The 15,885-nt window shown below is 35.8% G+C and overlaps 1 protein-coding gene across 1 annotated transcript in view; it reads right to left on the bottom strand.

Annotated features, from left to right (window-relative positions):
- LOC145249730 (testis-specific serine/threonine-protein kinase 3-like) overlaps positions 1-10,003 on the bottom strand; it is a 29,059-nt gene extending 19,056 nt beyond the window's left edge. The window contains exon 1 of the mRNA XM_080111632.1: positions 9,791-10,003. Within this exon, the coding sequence (XP_079967758.1) occupies positions 9,791-9,866 (76 nt within the window). The 5' untranslated portion in view covers positions 9,867-10,003. The remainder of the gene's footprint in view (positions 1-9,790) is intronic.
- Between the last annotated feature and the right edge of the window lie 5,882 nt (positions 10,004-15,885).

Genomic DNA, 15,885 nt, shown 5'->3' with positions numbered 1-15,885 from the left:
AAAATGAATAACAATTTATTGACTGACTCTTACAGACCTCGTGGATCTCGATGATGTATATTTTTCTGCCTTTTTTTTCTAAGAAGAGTTCAGTAAGAGAAAAGAAGGTTTAACAGTCAAAGGGAGGTAATTCAAATTATCTTACACAAACTCTCCTTTTTACGTCTGGAGTCCAAAGTAGGAGCTTTCCTGCCGGTTCATCATGGCGACTAATATGACCGGCAAATGGTAGACGTTTCTGTCGCACAATATGGGAAACACGAGGTAGAGAACCATACAATGACTTGTTTGTTGGGTGACTTTTCCAGTATATTCTGTAGGCTAGTTGAGGCATTCTTGTATATTTATTATCGAGATGTTTTCGGTGTGATACAGACTCTTCATTAAAGTTCTGAATTTTTTTAGATGAGGGCTGATTGCTTATATTACTTGTATATACCGGACTATTGTTCTCATCTTAAGTGTTATTTATGCAACGTTTCGGTCAGATTGTCCTTCGACCGTCCTCAGGCACGTAACATAGACTCTTCATTGTTGTAAATGTTTTTTCAAACTGCTTAATGGTTGGCAGAGGGGGGGGGTACATCTTACATAAATTAAAAATGGATTATTTGAAATCTTTAGGAAAATAAAAGCCCAGATTATCAATCTTAAATACTAAGTGTAAATATTTTTTTTTTTTAACAAGGGAGTCACCACTTATCAGGGCCCGAAGGCTACTCGAGGATAAGGGTTAATGAGTGTCAGGTGGTCGATAAGACAACACTGTAACGGTCAAAATGTTTGATGTGCTGCAAAACAAAACAACCAAACTAAACACCATGAATAAATATTTGAAGATATAAAGAACTTGAAATATAAAATCTTTTTCCCAAATTACTGTATTCGGTATTAAATAACCACGAATGGTTGACATGCCATTAAATAAAAACAACCAACCAAATTATTAGCACAAAAAATATATATATATATATAAAGACACTAATATTTGAATTTTGATTTAATCCAAGTTTAGGTTGCGATATATTGACACCCCTTTCCTGGTGCAATGAACTATTCCAAGTAGCATATCAAAAAGATTGATGCTAGTCTACAGAAGTACATCAATAGTACAAATATAGCTGGACCGTTCCCCATATACATTACAAGCGAGTTACCCAACTTGTAACTATCTATTGCATTATTCATTTACAGTAATAAATCCTTTTATTAATTTTTTCTTTTTTTACTCCTTTTCTTCCAATGGAAATTGAGTACAATTTGATTATTTAAAAGGGCGGCTCAATCAGAACTTGTTTACATTGGACTTGAAGAAAACCATGTTGTAATTAGCTGGAAAGCAACCTGCATTATAGATGTGTAACATAGCGTGGATGCGCGGATATAAATGCATGCGAGGTGATGTCACCGGTGGGGGGAAAAAAAGACTATATAAAAGAGAATGATCATGAGAGAGACGTAGAGCATGTTCAAGATCTCCTGAGAAACATGAAGAACATTCTAGATCACGTGGGTGACGTCACGGCTGTATGAATAAGGAAATAGATGCTGTTGCTGCAAAAAACAGGCGAGTTGGAGTTATTTCCTATTCTTTGTTCTGGTCTCCTTTGCGACTGAAACTGCACACAATGTTGCAGATGTGATATTATTGATGTTCTCCCTCCTCAAGCGTTAAAAAGTAAAAACAAAAATAAAAGGAAAAATTATGACAAAAAAGAGGAAATTAGTTTATCAGTAGAACAAAGGTATAGGAAGTTGGGTTGGTGGAAAGACAATAGAGAGGAAGTTGTTGACTAAGGAACACAAAAGAAAGCTGAAATAGTATTGTTTATCAAGGTGTGGTAGTGAAAAGAGCAGACACTACAGGTCAATATATTTAGAGTTAGTTTATATACAGATTTAGGAGAGGGTGTGAGTTTTACAACAGTTTTACAACAGTTTTACAACAGTTAAAACAGTTTGGACAGTCTTGAGTTTGTGACAGTTAAAAACAGTTTCCAGTTTGGGATAGTTAGTGGCAGGCTGTGCCTCAGAGCTTATTGAAAAGAGTTGGTGTCACTCGACAAACGATAAAGAGGGCTACTATTTGGGATCGTGTCTAATAAGAAAGTGTAGGGAGTTGAACAATATGATGTCTGTTCACATTACATTTAAATTTCTGCAGTTTAGTGAAGTCAGAAAACAGAGTAGTCCGGGGATAGAAACTGGTAGGCGAGAAGGCTTTCCAGTATGTACAGACCTCAGAAAGGAAACAGGGAAAAGATGGGATTTTACTGTTAGTCGGAGGGATATGTACATCAAGTGAGCACCTGGTGCTATGAGTTCATCAGAGCACATTCCATTAAAGTACTTGTAAAACAGATACGAAGATGCAACATTGAGGTGATGGGACAGAGGTTGGAGCTAGGCAGACAATGCAGGAACTATTAGATTTGAACCTATATTTTAGGCGCTCTCTGAGAGAATACTGCATAATCATGTGCACACACCAGTTCCCATTATATCACCAAAGTTAAGCAACATTGAACCTAGTCAGTACTAAAATGGGTGACCATTTGGGAATTCCAGCTGGTGTATATGCTCTCCGCTTATCTTGGCATTGTTTCCAAGCTTCCTAGACTTGTCCTTGTCACTAGGCTCAAGCAGTGCTGACTCAAGAGAGATGTGGTTGAGATTGCGCAACCCTTCCCTCACAATTTCACATTCAGATACACTTATAGGGATATCCATTGTCTTTTGAGACTGAACAGAGGATTTCACTGAGAGTAAGAGACTTCTATAGATGTACCCAGCTATAGGTGGCAATAATACTCTATACATTGACGAATTAGGATGTTTAGATGGTCATTTCCCTGATGGTGTTGCACACTCACTCATTCAAAGCCCAACTGATATGCGTATAAAAGATTGGGGCTCTACAATAGCTAGGAAGTAGGTTAGCTCGATATTCGGTTTGCAAGGAATGTAAGAAAGCCAGTTTTGAAAACAAATAGATAAATATGTGACAGATTAAGAATTCACCAGTAACAATAAACAAACGATAATAACACAAGAATGTGGGAATCATTCTCAGACGTCAAAGATGAAGTAATTGGAGTTTCAGAACAGATAAATATAGGTTAACTAGCGAGGGGTACCCGGCGTTGCCCGGGTGTTGGGGGGAGGGGGTTAAAAAAAAAGTAAGTATGAGGATCGAACCCGAACCGTTGAGGCAAAGTTGTAAATTAAAGTGTGAAAAAAAAAAAAAAACATGCAATGCTAACCATTGCCCCACCGCGAGATGCTAACGGAAACACGTTTGAATTTATTTAATTAGTTGGATTTAGCAGGTGCCCGTTTTAAATGAGGTCAAGTTTTGACTGCGGGATAGTATTCATTTACTGTTGAATGCTTTTTTTTTTCCCTCGAAGATGTTATAGGAAAAAGACTAACCCACATGCGGCGAGCGATAAATATTGAATATTTATCTTCCCGAAATCGAGCAAATTAAATAGACAGGCGAGCTTCGTTGTTAACTGTGAGATATTACGATTTGTATGTGATATAAAAAGTTTTAAAAAGTTGTGAACCGACCTACCGCTTCTCTGAAAGAAGCCTTTTGTAGACACACAGAAAAAGCGAACACACATACATACATACATACATACATACATACATTTTCGCTTTTATATTTATAGATGACCGATTGGTGAAGAGAGGTTTTTGATTTAGTTATTGTTATGCTGGCCTTCCTTGAACAGAAGAATTTACACTAATTAACACTATAAATAGCGCTAGTAATTCCAACACCGGTGAGAGAGATGCGACTGCACTTCAACTGCTAGCCGAGTGCTCAGCAGATATACACGCTTTCCTATCTTTGTACATTATTGTTAATACACTCGTTCCTTAACCGAACCTCGACTTGATTGTTCTTATTTTCACTGTTGTTCCACGACATAACAGTTATAAGAGTTATTTGCTTGGTGATAGCATCAGCTCTTTTATGCTTGGGGAGCCAAGAGACACTACGACTGGATGATCTAAAGATGAGCGAGAACTTGAAATTGAGACTTCAATCACCACGGTGTCAATGAATTTGAAATAAAGCAACAGTGGAAATTGAAAAAACAAAAGATATGACTGTTTATGTTTAAAGAGCAATCACATTGACATACCCGTTCTCGCCAGATCACCGAAGTTGAACAATGTTGAGCCTGGACAGTACCAGATGGACGACCATTTGGAAAGGTGTGGTGCTGTATGTACCACGAGGTAAAATACCAAGTCTATCCTTCTCTCGAGGGTAGATGGGACTCTCTTAAGCTGTGGTAGGCACCCCATCTAGTGATGGCGTCACAATAAAAAATACCCTTGATAGCCCTGGTGAAGCATCAAGTATTCAACTACCGACAATATTTGAATTACACTACAAACTCTTGTAGTGAGTTCAATCTCAGCTGTGGCCGCACTGGATGGATGGAAAGAGCAAAGGTTAAGGAAAAAAATTGGTGACAAATTAGAATTAGACAGAAGCTAACCTATAGACATTACCCCCATTGAATGTTTACTCATGTTGAAATGTTGTTCTTTTAATTATATTTACGTTTTGTGGATTGGAGTTAGCAGTCCGTTTGAAAGAATTGACTTATATGTTTAGTGTATGTTGTTAAACACCCACCCATGCACCTGCACACACACACACACACACACACACCATGCATTGATACATTGATACACAGTATGCTACATGAACGTTTATTTACTCACGCAATGACAATGAAGTATCTACCATTAGTCTTTCCCTCTTGGATAGGGTCCCAAAGAAGACTTTTCAATCTAATAGGTCTCACTTTATTAACTAACATCCAACTCCTGTCCCATCGCAACAATGTTGCATCTCTGTGTCCATTTTACAAGTATTTTGATGGAATGTGCTCTAATGAACTCGTTGTACTTGTGCCCCCTTGACGTACAGATCTCTTACAAACAAAATCTCACATCTTCACTGTTGAGGTCCCCAAATGCCAGAAAGCTTTTTACTCTAATAGTTTTTTTTTCCTTTGAACAGCTAGTCTTTGGAATTCCCTTCCTGCTACCTGCTTCCCTGACTGTACTGATATGCAGAAGTTTAAATGTAACGTAAACCAACATCTTGTAAATCTTTCCTAGTCATAGACCAAAATAGCAGCCTCTTACATTCAAGTGGTGATATGCCTTGTTGAGGATGAACGTGAGTAAAAGAATTGTACTTCATACATACATGTAGACATGAATTGGTGTCTGAATATACTTATCTTAATAAAATGAAGCTACAGTGTCTGTATATACCTAGTATGTAGCCATTTGACACAATCCTCTACTTTACAATACATTGTAAGTGAAGTAGTGTTGCTATGATTGAGGAGGTGGCACTCAAAATATTCTTTTTCTGCCTTGATAGAATGCAAAAATTGACTTCGAAATCTAGTGGGGTATGTCTTCTTTTCTTCCCTACAGTCTTTTCCCCACAGAAAGAGATTGTCAGTTTTTTCATCATCGGCACTTGATTGAGCTCCAATCTATGGTTCCTCTCTGTAAACCATTCACAACAAGTTTCTTTCCAGGAACTACATGCCCGTGAACACACAATATTATGAAGCTGAAAGTTTACTGTTGAATTATGTTCTTTTAATCATCCATACGTTTTCTGGACTGGAATAAGTTAGAAAGAGCTCTCGAGCTCTCATGCTTATATGTTTATTGTACATGTTAACTCTAGAAGTGTAAGCCATGTTTAGTTTCAGAACAGTTTCCAATGGTTCGTTGTTCTATACAAGTCCTGAGAGGTGACTGGTTCGCGAGTTGGAATCCACAGAGCAAAAGATTCTTCCCGTGTTGACATGAAGTTGCTAGAGAAAGGTTTAATATTTATGGAGCAATTCTGGTTTCTGATTGGTTGGTAGCAGAACGTGAATTAATTTGATTCGTCAGTTCCTAGTTGCATCGTTTATAAATAGAATCTCCCGACTGTGCGGGATCATACCCCATTATAGTGCAAAAATATTGTAACATCAAATATGCACCTGCACCATGCATTGATACATTGAGATGCAGTGCGTTACAATAGATGCAATGACAATGAAGTGTTGGGACGCTTTATCAAAATCAGGAATTCGAAAAACCAGAACTTTCAGGGATATCAGAATCGGTATCAGCATCGGAAAAATTTATGGCTATTTTCCAATACCAAAACAATTCTTCTAATTGTCTTTTTTTTTAATTTGATTTTGCTTTAAACAAAATATTCCACTGGTAGAAATAATAAAATGATAAATAATTGTTGATTTAAACTACCAGTAAAAATGAAATCTATAGACGTAGGTGAATTTTATTGTTTGATAAGATATATGCACATTTAACTGTGCCTAAACCTAAACGTAAGATTCTCTGAACAAAGCTTCTTTCTTAATACTGCACGCCTATGGAATTGTCTTCCATTCTATTGCTTTCCAGCTGACTACAATATGGTTGTCTTCAAGTCTAACGTAAACAAGTTTTTGATGAGCCATTCCATATAAGTTAACAAATTTACCAAATTTCCATTACTAACGAGTATTATATTGTCCAATTGTCTACTGTACATTCTTTAACCCTTATCCTTCAGTGGCCTCTTGGCCTTGATAAGTGGTGATGCCGATAATCAGCAAAAAAGTAACAACTTTATAGTCAAATATTTAGATATTTATAAAGAATCGGAATCGGTAATTATATTGGAATCGGGGGAAAAATATTGGAATCGTCCAATCACCACTTTATATATACAGGCATGCATTAATGTCTGCATGAAATGAAAAGGGAAAAGATACTAAGACTTAGGTTGAAAAAAAGAGTCAGAGGTTCCAAGAGAGAAGGAGGGGGGATATTTGGAAAGAAACTATACAGTGTATTCTTTAAGAATATAAAATTTAAAGATAATAACAGCTGGAATTGATTGGTTAGGGGTGATCTTAAAAGATCTGCTGAGAGGAACAAGCCACCCACTAGGTTCATTCAACACTACATCGACAAAACTGCAGAATCACCAATGTGCAGATTATGTAATAAAAAGGGAGAAACATTAGCACATATTATATCAGAATGCAATATACTAGCTCAACATCAATATAAAAAATGAAGACACGCAAAGTCACTCAAGTCCTACACTGAAATATATGCTAATTATGAATTTGACCGCCATTAGAAATGGTATGAACATAAACCGGAAGTGATACAGGAAAACGGTAATATCAAACTTCTTTGGGACATGTGCATTTTTTTTTTTTACATAGGAGTCACCACTTATCAAGGCCCGGAAGCCACTCGAGGAGAAGGGTTATTGTGTGTACAGTAATCAATTTGTTTATGTTGGACTTGAAGACATCCAAGTTGTAGTCAGGTGGGAAACGGGCAAACAGACGAGAGTTCCACAGGCGTGCACTTCTAAGAAAGAAGCTTTGTTCATGGAATCTATGTTTTGATTTAGGCACAGATAAAGAATGGGGAAAATTATTGACAGTGGTTTCAGCTAGATGGGTATTTTTCGCAAAAGATTGGCGAGGGGGAACCAGAGATTGGAGCTCAGACGAGCACTTGCCATTTTGCATCCCAACTGATAAGGTCCTTAACCATTCCAACTTAATTTTTCTAAACAAAAGCAAGAGAATTTGTTCAATCGTTGACATAGCCTGCCCTTTCAATATCAGAGTGCAAGAGAAAGGATTTAAAATGGAAATTCACATTGTAATTGGAATGTTTTGGGCTATAATGAAAAGCCACCATAAATGGCTTAATCAGATTGACGAGACAATTTCTTTTCCAATTTTGAAAAAGGTTTGCTTGTTAGCAATGTAACATGTTTATTCAGCTCGAAAAACATAGTGTTTACCGATGTATTGGAAAATTCAAGATGGCGTCTGATTCTCTCTTTAATACGATAAGTTTGAGAAAAGGTGTTATAAATAAAAAAAAACTATACAAAATACTATTAAAAACCCGCCGAATATATGTCAACCTATGTCACGGTAACATATCTTGAATTTTCCAATACATCGGTAAACACAAACATGTTACATTGAATAAAAACACGAAAAATATATCCAGTTTGGTAGAAAAGTAACTTATCTTGCCTTTGATAACATTTATTTGTTATATATTTGTTTTTTGACAACTTTTTCGAATCTATGTGTACAGTAATACAAACCCTATATTACATATAAAAGATGCCGTTGTGGAATTTCCACATGTCCCGCTAGTTTTTTTTATTTTATATTATTATTATTATTATTATTATTATTATTATTATTATTATTATTATTATCATTATTATTATTATTATTTTTATTTTATTTTTTTTTCGTAACAAGAAAAGAATCTGAATTTTTCAGAGAGAACCCTAGGCATTGCCAAATGAATGTGAAAAAAAAAATACGCATGATTCCGTTACGTCAGATTTGTGTTAACTATACGAACAATGGTAAAGCAGAAACGATTTAATGATTTTTTAAAACATTTGTTTATCTTCTTCAAACTGCAATTAATAATTAATGTTTGTTATAATTTTCTTAGGTTTTAAGATTTGTACAGTTTAATGATTAATAATATTATAAATATTTATATACTAAATATCAAATACAGTTTTACGAGTGATTATTTTGGGGCACTACCGGCTTCCATAATTTGTTCAGTAAAAAGAGACAAGCAAAATATAAGGGAGGGCCTACAAAATGCTTAATATTTGTGCAATAATATTTTCAAATCGGTTTTAATCTGGCGATAAAATAGCTGACAAGAGCCATGTGTATATTAAAACTTAATATTTAAAAAGAATTAAACACAATTAATTAAAAATCTATGTTGTAACGGAAAATTTTGAAATAATGGAATTTTAATCGTTTTAATCTTTTAAAAATAAATTAATTTTTAGGAAGTTCCTTTTTCTTGGCAATTCAACTGATTATAGTATATATTAATTCGAAAAAACGCTATTTAAAAATAAACATAATATTAAATTTATATCATTTTTTAATTACAACTTCAAGGTAACTTTTTGTTCAATATGTGTATTTAATTGAAAAATAAATAAATATGTTTTACTTATTTGAACTCATATGTTTCATAATAAATAGAAATTTCGATAGATTTAAATATATTTTGTTCAAATTTCGAAAAAATAAATAGGGGGGGGGGACACGCACTAAAAAAATATTTCCCCTCGTATATTTTACGGAAATTGCATTTTGTATGTAATTTCATTCTAAAATAGATAAGTATCGAAAATTCCACGAAAATCTGACCATTTGTTTCCCCGTTCGAAATGCTTACTACATGGGAAGGTTATTTTAAAGCGCCAATTACATAAACACGATTTTCGTCTCGCAATTTCACTATTTTCGTACGATGAAAAATTAAAAAAAAATATTACTAGTTTATTTTGCCCTTCTTCTTTTAAATGATACAAAATTTATATTGATAATATTAACTTAGAATAAAGTTACATCGTTTTACATATAGAGGGGGTAGGGTTAATTCTGTGGTGACTTTTGGAGATGCCTAGAGAACCCTTAGGGAAATCCTCATAGATTCTTAAATTGCATTTGTCTTCCTCCGATGCCCCTGCTGTGCACTCTGAATCTCCAAACTGAAAACCAAAAATGTGGTTCCTTCGCAGTTGTACACAAGTGCTCTACAGTTTACCAATATGTGTCCGTCTCACGCTTATTTGTAGAATATCGTCGTAATTATAAAGTCACGTTTATTCAAATTTCAACTGTTGCGTTTTGGTTTTACTTACCCAAAGAATCTAGAACTAAATATCCTCGATTTCTTAAAACGTCCTTATAACTCAGATCACTGTTTGCCGATTCCATACCTCATTCAATGGATTGCTCGAATCGCCATTCTTAGATTTTGATCCATTTGTCGAAATTCTCTTCAGAGAGATTCACACTCCATTTTGCTTGCAAATGGATGGCGTCATAAGAACGTCATAACTAATAGTTTTTTTTTGTGCTTTGTTTTTGTTTTTTTACAATTACAATTTATCCTTTATGGCGTCATTCGTTTCAAGATAGAATTCGTGTAATCTGTTTATCTCCCACTCTCTTACGGCGGGATGATGTGACACAAGGATCAGAAAAGTGAGAATTTGAAAAGCCCTAGAGGAAGAGCACTGATTTACAAAAAAAAAAAAAAAGATGTCTAGGCGGGGGTTCTATCGGCATTCCTCGGTAGGAGCGCCTCTGGCGATTAGCAATAACCTAACCCTTTCTCAAAGACTGAAATGGTAAAGCCTGGGAGAATGGACCTCCTAGAATTGCGCAGGACCAGAATCATCCTTCAGCCAACAAGGAACGAACCTTTTAAATAATGGTATAGACTCTATTGGTTTTGGGGCCGAGCGAAAATCCTTGGCTGAGTTAAAGTAGATTGCTTAAGCAAGCAGTTAATTGATCTTACTAGTGGTGGTGTTTTTCATACCATATTGCAAATACGTTGTGGCGTGGTCCCTGGCTTTGGTAGAAGCCATCTTGGAGTATCTTTGTGCATATATGGAATTTCGTTCATCAGTTTTTAGGGAGACGGTCATTAGTATGTAAGGAATATGTTCATGCCTGTTTGGGGGTTTTACTTTAGGATGTTTTGTCAGGAGAGAGATATTTGATGGATAAGACCGATCCAGAGAAATATTTTCAGTGAAACAAATTTGCAGGTTTTATATTCAAATGTGAGAAAACGAAAGACATTGTCATACGGCAAACAAAACAAAATAATGAGTTAAGAAGGCATATATTCATAAAACAGATAATTTATATATGTTTAAAATGGAAGGTTTAAGCAGTAGGAAAACAGAATGTTCGTGAATATTTTTAAAGCTTTTGTAAAAACAAGAGATTTATTAGCTGCGACATTATAAGAAATGTGGAACGATTAATTAAGAGCAGTGAGTTTTAGGGTTCAGAAAAATCGGTCAATTTTTACGACGTACCCCAACGTATTATAAACACGCTAACCTCCCCATGTTAAGAACGGCTTTCGGAATAAACACCCCCAACCTTGAAAGTCATTCTTAACATAGGAAGGTTGGAGGGAGTTTATTCCGGAAGTCGTTCTTAATATGGGGAGGTTGGAGTGTTTATAATATGCTGGGGCAGTGGGGCATGTCGTAAAAATTGGCCGAAAAATCGTATACAAAACTTTTTTGCTCAATACAATAAATTCTAATTCATTGAAAGTTGTTTATAAGTGTTAATCTTCTTTGTTTATCATATTAGAAAATAGTTCAGTGATAATAGTTTGGAAATATTTCAATTGATGAGTTTGTTTAAATGAGCAGATGACATTAAGGGATTCAAGACTTTCAAGCAATCATTGTGTGCGTATATCGCGTTTTATAAGCGTAAGTATGCGAGTGACAGTGCATGATTCCGTAAGTTGAGGATTGTGGCGATTAAGCAGACATAGCACTGTCTGAATTTTTGCTTTCAACTGTTTATTGAAATAAAATCTGACTCTTTTAAAGGTTTTAAACGGCTCCCACAAAGACCAATTCGAATAAATTCAGAAAGTTCTTTGATTGATCAAAATGGTAGTTTTAACTAAACAAAAAATATATGAATAAACACAATTGCCCAATTACGTTTACACATTTATTATACACTAACAAAAACAAATAAAAACATCTACGTAAAAGTGATACATTTAGTAGTCCGACGAGGTTAGCACCGTGGTAGAGGTTTAGGTTTCTTATCAAGAGGTGCCGATTTCGCAGTAGCAGCAGCAGCTTCCGTGGAAGAGATAACGGCGAAAACACACACACACACACACACACACACACACACACACACAAAATAAAAAAGTATTTAAAAATTATATGCTGTGCTTTTTCTTGACGTGATGACGATTAACTTACCGAATGTGTGCGAGTCTCGTTATCTTCATAGCAGATGGTCACTGCTCAATTGAGCTTCCATCTATGTCCCTCTTGTAAAACATTCGCAACAAATACTTGTCTAACTGCCGACAAGTTTTCTTACTCTCTGTGTACAAAACTAAACGAAAATTCGACTAGCAAAGTTTGAAAAAAAAAAAAAAAAAGAAAGAAAGATGTACGTATCCATTGCCATGCACTTCCTGTTAATCCTACTCCTGAAGGTTCTCAGTATCCATCCTGTTAATTTTTTTGCGATCTCTGTAGTGTAGTCAATATGTTGTGTGAAGGTGGCGTCTTTGCTCATTTAAACCCCGAAATCCTAGGATAGGGTATTTTTGCCATTCGTTTCCCCGATATCTTTCTATTAAGAAGAACATTCACCAGCAAAATATGTGGAGTGGGCCAAATGGATTACTGGGAGAAGCTGAAGGAGCTGCAACTGTATTCACTGCAACTGTATTCACTCTTCTCTACGAAGAGAACGATATATTATCATCTACATATGGAAAATCTTGGCAGGAAGGGCCTCAAACAAAACACTAGTAGAAAGAACCCACTAGCGGCGAGAAAAGCACTCCTATATAAAAACCACACCTGGGACTACACAGAGGATCAAGTCCCTCATCCACCACAGCTTCACTTAAAGATCATTCAACTGTATTCCAGCCTCAATTTCAAGAAGCAACTGGACATATGGCTGGAAAAGATACCTGACCAGCCACCAACACCAGGCTACTCTAGTCCTAACCTCAATCGTCTAGTGGACTGAGCCTCTGTATGAAGTGGACAGCTTGGGTGCAATGGAGCTCCAGGTCAGCTGTGTCAATAACCGACGGAATAACACAAACTACAAACTACAAACTATAAATCGTCATCATGAATGATGCGCAACAAAAACGACCATCATCATCATGGAGGTGACAGTGGGTAAGTGGTTAACGATACGGACTGATAACCTGTGTAACCTGGAGGTGGCAAGTTCGAATCCAGTTCATTCTACAGAAACACTTGCAGTTTAACGTTATGGACAAAGCTGGGGACGTTTCCAGGAACGATTAGACAATATAGTCATCATTTTCATCGTCATCAACAACAAGCTTTCTCTTTTCTGGCTGGTCTTTCAAAGCCATCGAACTTTGTTCGGCCGGCTTGCCATCATTTTGACAAAAACGTGCATCCGATCAAATGCAAGAACAATAAAATGATTATCAAATGTACTAAAGGGACATTTGAATTAAAATTATGAACCTGACACAGACACCAGCTATGAAGAAGCAACAAATCTGATAAATTATGAAAAAGGAATAAGCTAAAAGTATAAGTTTTTTTAATGTTATTTTCGGCAAAAGGGTCCACAGGTGTAATCAAAATCAAGTCAATCCAGTGAAACGATAATAGTCAAATAAAACGCCTTTGGGGTGTGGCTACAGCGACAATGACAAGAGATGACCGACTGAAGGTAAGAATTTTGAATTCGTACAAAATATTCTACATCTCAAAAGATATCTAACTATCCGGTATCGATGAACACAAACACCAATATACGCCCCCTAAATATATCTTGTCGAATGCCAAAGGTATCTTAGAAGACAGGCAACACACAGGATAACTACAACGATGGAGGATAAAGAATTATATGAACCATGAAAAAGATAACGGCAAATTTGTAGTTTCATATACTTTTCTTTCTCTCTTGATAATATGTTGTGCTGTATATATACGTACATTCTTCACTCGGTTAAATTACATGTTTATTAAGCGCCCCGTCCATGATATCTCCGTTTATTTTTTATCTTATTCTTCTTCATCTCTTTTGTAAAATAAATCTCGTTGTAAAAAAAAAAAAAAATTGTGTTCGTTTCCCATTCTTTCACAGTCTCCGTTAACATTTCAAACGTGTCTTGAGAAGGAGTGGCCAATCACCTCTTGTTCAATATACGTGTATGTTCGAACCCTACGATCGTAAATTCTTTTTTTTTCTTCTGTGTAACCGTTTTCCACGATCCCAACGAGACGCGAGCGTAACAATATATATATAGCAAGATAACTAAAAGTAATGTTTTCAAATACTCGTCGAGCCCTCCCCTTAAATAATCAAATTCTGTACCTGTCACACAGTTTTTCTTCTATAGTTGATCATCCAACTATAATACTATCAACGTCACCTCAAGTGTTAGGAAGAAAAAAAGGAAAGAGAAAAAAGTACAATAAAAAGAAAAGGAAATAAGTTTATCGGGAGAATAAAGGTATAGGAAATTGTGTTGTTGAAAAGACAATGCATAGGAAGTTGTTCACCAAGGTACTCAAAAGGAAGCTGAGATGGGATGGTTGGTCAAGCTGTGGCTATGATTGGAATAAAGAAGGTCAATATGGTTAGAGCTAGTTTACGGACACTTTTTTTAGGAATTTCGGTCGTTAATTTTTATGGATGTGCTCACGCCAGTTTTTAGTATAGCTACAAAAAAGAATTCGTACACATTTCTCTCACATAATTAGTTTGCTAAAGACAAATATAAAAAACCGTATAAGGCAGTACTAAAGTGTTTTATAACGGGAGAAATATTTTAAGATAAGCCGGATTCAGATAAATATTTCTTTTTTTTTTTTTTTACACAGTGATCACCACTTATCAAGGCCCGGAAGCCACTCAGGGATAAGGGTTATTGCAAGTACATTACGTTAGTGTGGAGATTTGCTGAAGTGTTTAATTAAGGGGGCGGTTCATTAGGAATTTGTTAACATTGGACTTGAACACATCCAAGTTGTAGTCCGGTGGGAAGCAAGCAGACGGAACAGAGTTCCACAGGCGTGCAGTTCTAAGAAAGAAGCTTTGTTCATGGAATCCGCGTTTTGATTTAGGCACAGATATAGAGTGGGGGAAATTTTCCGTTAAAAAGGTTTGCAGGTTTTATAATCCAATATGAGCAAATCGAGAGACATTGTCATACGGTAAACAAAACAAAATAATAAGTTCAGAAGGCATATATTCACAAAAGAGATAATTTATATACGTTTAAAATGGAAGTTTACAGTAATAGGAAGACAGAATGTTGGTGAATATTTTTTAGAGTTTTTGTAAAAATTAACTGAAACATTAAAGAAGTATGAATCGATTAATTAAGAGCCATGAGTTTCAAGGGTCAAGAAATCGCTATCAAAACTTCTCTGCTCAATAAAATAACTTATAATTCATTGAAAGTTGTTTATAAAAGTTAATGTTCATTTGATTTCGTATTAGTAAGATAGTGAGAAAGATTGGAAATATTTCAATGAATAAATTTTATATAGATGGTCAGACGATAATGAGTCAATGAGTTGTGTGTGTGTGTGTGTGTGTGTGTGTGTGTGTGTGTGTGTGTGTGTGTGTGTGTGTGTGTGTGTGTGTGTGTGTGTGTGTGTGTGTGCTCGTTAATGTTTGTTCGTGTGAGTGAAGAGATGTTGCCAGGGAAAGCACCCACAGTGTGGCGACAGCGACACCGATCTGTAGACTCGGCTCAACTGGATTCCACACTGGTTTATTGAAGAAAAATTCGGCTTTATAAAGAATTTAGATGCCCCCCAGAAAGACCATTTCAAATAAATTCAGAAAGTTTTCTGATTGGTCCAAAATAGAATTATTTGTTTTTATTCATGATAGTATACGCGCAGACAACATGTATACAAACGTGTTTACGCATTTTGGTTTTGTATGGTGATGTGTAAACATCGACTATTCCAAATTTCAGGAGTGGCAATGATTTTTGCGACAGTTTACAACGTTTAGGAACAGTTGGGTAGAGTCTTCAGTTTACGACGGTTGACGACAGTTAGAGTTGGAGTCAGTTGCAAGACAAATCGTGACTTGGACTCAGTAGAAGACAAATCGTGACTTGGAGGAGATCGATATGAGTTGACATTAACTTACTAACATAACCTCGGCATAAGACGTATATGTGCACCTTAGTGTTCAGAGGATC

The sequence above is a fragment of the Euprymna scolopes genome, chromosome 28, assembly GCF_053919585.1.
Source record: "Euprymna scolopes isolate OS-2025 chromosome 28, ASM5391958v1, whole genome shotgun sequence".
NCBI classification, from domain to species: Eukaryota; Metazoa; Mollusca; class Cephalopoda; order Sepiida; family Sepiolidae; genus Euprymna; species Euprymna scolopes.
The sequence above is the reverse complement of the archived record's forward strand: the minus strand, read 5'-3'. Positions and strand labels throughout refer to the sequence as shown.